Here is a 5,355-nt window from a genome sequence, read left to right as displayed (position 1 = left end):
CCAAACCCCCCCCCCCCCCCCCAAGGCCCCTCCTTCCCTCGCTGGCCTGGTCTTCTGTTACTTGTCATTTGCCTTTATCCCCCTGCGCTGATCCTGTTTTCTTTCTCCCATTCATTCTCTTGGGCTTTTTGTCAAACTCTATTACGTTTATTGATTCATTTTAGTCTCCTCGCTGTTGTGGGCTATTCCTCATTCACTGGAAACCTTCCAGAGCAGCGGGGTGATTCCTTCGGTAGCACCCAGCTTGCAGCATCTGAGACTTGAGAACCAGTCTCCTGCTGGCTCCAGCCAGGAGTCTTCCCGTGGAAGCCAGGGCCTCCTTGACCAGCTGTTCAGAGATCTGGGCCATTTTAGCAGCATAGCCGTGACCTGCGGATGGTGTTGCCTCTTCATTTGTCCGTGTTCTGTCCCCCCTTTTCTCCCCAATGCCATCGCCATGTTCTCCAGGTAGTTTTGTGCTGAAAAAGTATCATCACCACCAAGTGACTTGGAAACTGGACCGCGTAGTCCTTGACTTTTCCTTGGCTTGATACATAAAAGTGTATATCAGAGAAGGAATGCTAACATTAGGATGTGCATAAACTTGTTCTCATGAGTCGAAGATTAAATTCTATGAGGAGACTAAAACCGCCTGTATTTATGTGCTCTTGGGAACCCTAGACACTCCTACTGTTTGCATTGTCTTTGACTCCAGACAGTGTTGCTTTTAGTGGACTTGATCACATACTGGATTTCAAGCCTTAGCAAGAATTTTCTGCTGGAGCTAAAAGGTGTGAAAATACGGTCCCTAGGTCTCTAGAGGAGGAAAAAGACCATATACATAAGACGGGATTCACATTTGTCCCTATTGATGAGTAACAGCAGAAGCAGTGAAACGTGGATCATTTGACAGTTTGGGGCGTGAGTTTTCATTGTAACCCTCAGAAATCTTGGTTTTAATAGGAGCTTGTCCCAGCCGATAACGTGTTCTGAGGCTGCTCACTAGTGTCTGAGCCTGTACATTGGCTAAACTGTCCGCTGAGTATGTTGGGACATTTAATCTTCCCCCAAACCCTTGGTAACCCTGCTTCTTACATGAGAAAACAGAAACCGAGATTGAATAACTTCCAAGTCCACACACTCCACCAAGGTAGCAGGGGGAGATTTGGACGTAGCCAGTGGCTTGCAGGTTCCCTTCTCGTAACCTCTAAGTATGATTAGCAGTACGAATAAGGTATCTGCCATGCTTAAGGTTATTCTTCATGTGTTCTGTCCTTAAAAGTAGGTGTTTTGACAGATCAGTTACCTGTTGACATAGTAAAAGGTGCGGGGAAGAAAAGGCTTGCCAAGCCTGTGTCTTGATTCCTCAACTGTGGCTGCAACGTTCTTCTAAAAATGTCTTTGTACCGGCTACAAGAGCTGCTCTCTTGGTCAGGAGCAGGCTGTGTCTCAGACTCTTAAGTGTGATCCAAACACAGTGGTTGGGTCTTAACTGGGACATCTTGTCTTTCCTGTGACCCACCAATCCCCTCCTCATCCTGCTTTACTTATTTCTGCTACTTAAGGTCAAGCAGCCATTATGTGGGCCCATTACAGTGGGTAATTGGGCAGACAACTTCAGATTGGTGTTGAGCCCCAAAGAGGAGGGTCTTTCAGGTCAGTTACTCCTGAAGTGGTTGAAGGGCCAGTTAGGCAGACACTATTTCCAGTAGTTGACTTTATGAGCTGGGAATTTGTGGAAGGGATCTTCCTAACCTTTGGCTTTTTAAATCTTTCTCTCTCCATAGTGAACCTCAGGCGATGTGTTATGTTGAAACCGCTAATCTGGATGGGGAGACGAACCTTAAAATACGTCAGGTAAAGTTAACCTTTTATGACTTGTGTTGTTCTGGAGACTCAAAGTGCAAAATTGGCCCTCTGTACCAGTCAGTGCTTTTCCTAGAGAGAAAAAAAATAAAGAACCCATGGGGGCCGCTTGGGTGGCTCAGTTGGTTGAGCGTCCGACTTCGTCTCAGGTCATGATCTCACGGTTTGTGGGATCGAGCCCCACGTGGGACTCTGTGCTGACAGCTCGGAGCCTGGAGCCTGCTTCAAATCTCGTGTCTCCCTCCCTCTCTGCCCTTCCCTCTTACCCCCCAGAAGAAAATAAACATTAAAAAAAAAAAAAAAACCACCATGGGAAGAATGTGGCTTTTATTATGAAGGGAACATCTTGAGAGTGACAGCAGAATTAAAATAGTGAGCTTCATCCAAGTATGAGTCACGAAGGGGATCTTGCCTTAATTTAGGTCTTAAATGTATGCCTGTTAGTGCAGATGGAAAGACCTCCTGTCAGCTAGGTTGAGTCACGTGGTGGAAAGGGGATCATCTGTGTGGAGAGGCGCAGTAGACAAGCTCTGGGTACCTCACTTTACACTGTTGTTTTAACTGAGACTTTAATTCTAGAGAGTTCTATATTAGATATGAAATTTCTGTGCCTTAAAACTGCTCTTACCGTATATTTTAATTCTAGAATGAAAAATGGTCTTTAATAGAATATGATTTGCAAGCATTTGACATGTAAATTTTCTGCTGCATTAAGTTGACTTTGATAATTCTGTCCACCCATCTTTCTTTTCCATTTTAGAGATTTGATTGAGGTAGGTTTTTTTTTTTTTCTGTTTAAAGAAGAGTTGCTAAGTGCTAGGTATGATACTAATATAATACTATATTAAAAGGGTGCTTTATTCTGTTTTTGTTGGACTTGTGTTTTAAAATAGAACTAATGGACTGTGCACTCTGTAAGGTGTTTGAGTACGTGGTTTCTTGAACATGGATGTTCCCCGCTCAGTGGTAGAATCTTTGCACCTCATTGAAATCTTTGGAAACTTTTGCATTAGGTTGCTGTGGCACAGGCTGCCTGTAAAGTCTATCTTGAGGGGCTGGTAGTTTGATTTAGCCTCCCCGGTTATTCCATTTTAGATGATTGATAATTTCTTTTGGATTAACAGTTGGGTTACTGAATGCTGTCCCTAAACCTGGAAGACTGTATTCAATTTCCTCATTTTAGGGGCTGAGTCACACTGCTGACATGCAAACAAGAGAAGTGTTGATGAAGTTATCTGGAACTATAGAATGTGAGGGACCCAACCGCCACCTCTATGACTTCACTGGAAACTTGCACGTAGATGGGAAAAGGTATCACTTTTCGCTTTGCTTGGCTTTTATTTTTGTGTTTTTGTTTTTTACTGGTTTCCAAAGCTCCATTTCAAACAATTAGTTTGTTTTTTGATTTCATAATATTTTAAAACCATGAGATTTTGTAGGTTTAGCTTCAATTTGAGAGACTGAGCTTTTCCCAAAGCACCATTTCAGTCAATATAAACCTTCCCTTAAATTTAGGGACAGAACTGATTTTTGTCAAGAAAAGCAGCCTGAGGGTCTGAAGTGAGGTTAACGGGCACAGGCTGTTTTTCTGTATTACCTGCCAGGGAGGAGAGATGGTTTGGGCTGCGTAAAATTGTTCAGAAAAGCAGAAGAGAAACCATTGAGGTGTAAAAGAGCTAACCTGTTTGTTAGAGAACCATCCTTTTGTTTTTTTAGGCTAGCATTCTTCTAAGTAGCGTTTGTGTTTATTAAGTTGAGTGGAAGGAAAAGCAATTACTCATTCTTTAGAACATTCACTGCCCTGTTGTCTGAATTCTGTTGTCTTTGTCCTCTTGGCATTTGTTTGTTGGAGAGTCATTTTTGTCCTTATGTTGGGGTGCAGTTCCCCCCTTCTGCCCATCTTTAATCTGCATGCTCCTTATCCATGCTTCCCACTTTTATATTTTGAACAGACCCAAAGGGAAGGACCTGATCATGGGAATCAACCCAAAATAACCATGACAGCTGTGACTGCTTTCTTGGTTTTCAATTAGTATGCAGAACCATTCTGTATTGCATATCCCCATTTTGAATTTCTAAATTATCACTCTGTCCCTTATTTAACCGTTAAGTCACCCTTGACAAATTTGATATTATAGCTCTATTGCTTTTTTTTTTTTCTTCTAATAGTCTATGAAATAAACTGGGTTTTCCAAATGAATAAGCTTCTGGTTATTTTAGCAATTTCCTTGTTGGGTGTAGAGTTTCATAACTGGGTTATAAGAGAACACAATTCCCTCTAACATTTTATAAGAAAAACAATATATGTTTTTCTTGTAGTGATGAATGGATAGGATGAAACTTTTTGTAGATTAAGGCAATGGTAACCTTTATTGCCCCTGTGTCTCAGTGAAGTACAAATTTGACTAAAATAATCAAACTAATAGACTAATTGTGGGTTTATGTTTAAGGGAAAAGCTCATGCTCCTTTGTCAAACTATCATTAAATATAAATGTTGTTTCTTATTTTTAGCCCTGTTCCCCTTGGGCCCGACCAGATCTTATTAAGAGGTACACAGCTTAGAAACACTCAGTGGGTCTTTGGCATAGTTGTTTATACTGGACACGACACCAAACTCATGCAGGTAAAACATTTCTCTGCTGAAAAACAATGCTGATTTTAGAATTTATTTTTTTCTTTCCATTTTTAGAGAATAGAGAGTACAGATGCACGTGTTGCATTGAGGAAGCTCAAGTTTGTCTGTGACCTAAATTTGGAAAGGGTGTACCTTTATTTCTGGTTCCTTGGGTAGTTTTTCCTGGATTTCTGTGATTGTATCGCATGTTTATTATCTCTTGCTTGAAATATCAGTGGTCTTTGTTTTCCACATGGAGGGGGACAATCAGTTCTAACTCATTTTATGTTCTGCACTTGAGTGGGGATTCATTCTAACTTCTTTATTTCTCTACTTCTCTTCCTCATCCCACGAATGAGGATTTCTAGTAAATAGTCCTTTTAATCAAATCCTTGGCAATTTAAAGTCAGTTACTTTGAATTAATGTTTGTTCTTCATACACCAAAAATATGAAGTTAAAATGCTTCTGCTCTTTCTCCTTGATAATGCTTGTTAAATTATCATTTGTGAATTTGAAGCAGCCTACATTTACATCCTGATGTGTTGTGCCAGACAGGTTGTGAAATTCTGTATAAATCAGTGTCCTGATGTGTCATTTCTTATATTTCTTTGGTATCGTTGGCATCTTTTTTTGCTAATGGTTACTGTTCATGAGAAAAGGCTTTTTGCCTTGGCTGCTCTTGTGTTTCACTTCCAAAGCATATATTTGACTGTATTTCTTCAAAAATATTTAGTGACCACTGTGCACCAAGTTTTAAATTAGGCTGTATGGATACAGTAGTGAAAGGCCCTGCTCACCCTCTGGGAACCACGTGGCCTAAGGAGTAGTGGGGAAGTACCATAGCGATAAAGAGCGATAAAGTGCTGTAGGTGTCTACAGAAGGGCCAGGCGTCC

The 5,355-nt window shown here is 41.1% G+C and overlaps 1 protein-coding gene across 1 annotated transcript in view; it reads left to right on the top strand.

Moving 5' to 3' along the window:
• Positions 1–5,355, top strand: part of ATP8A2 (ATPase phospholipid transporting 8A2) — a 468,564-nt gene that overhangs the window by 10,033 nt on the left and 453,176 nt on the right. Inside the window, exons 7-9 of the mRNA XM_077745423.1 lie at positions 1,767–1,836; positions 3,029–3,156; positions 4,358–4,469. Of these exons, the coding sequence (XP_077601549.1) occupies positions 1,767–1,836; positions 3,029–3,156; positions 4,358–4,469 (310 nt within the window). The remainder of the gene's footprint in view (positions 1–1,766; positions 1,837–3,028; positions 3,157–4,357; positions 4,470–5,355) is intronic.

The sequence above is a fragment of the Crocuta crocuta genome, unplaced genomic scaffold (genome assembly GCF_008692635.1).
Source record: "Crocuta crocuta isolate KB4526 unplaced genomic scaffold, BGI_CrCroc_1.0 scaffold258, whole genome shotgun sequence".
Classification (NCBI taxonomy): Eukaryota; Metazoa; Chordata; class Mammalia; order Carnivora; family Hyaenidae; genus Crocuta; species Crocuta crocuta.
The sequence above is the reverse complement of the archived record's forward strand: the minus strand, read 5'-3'. Positions and strand labels throughout refer to the sequence as shown.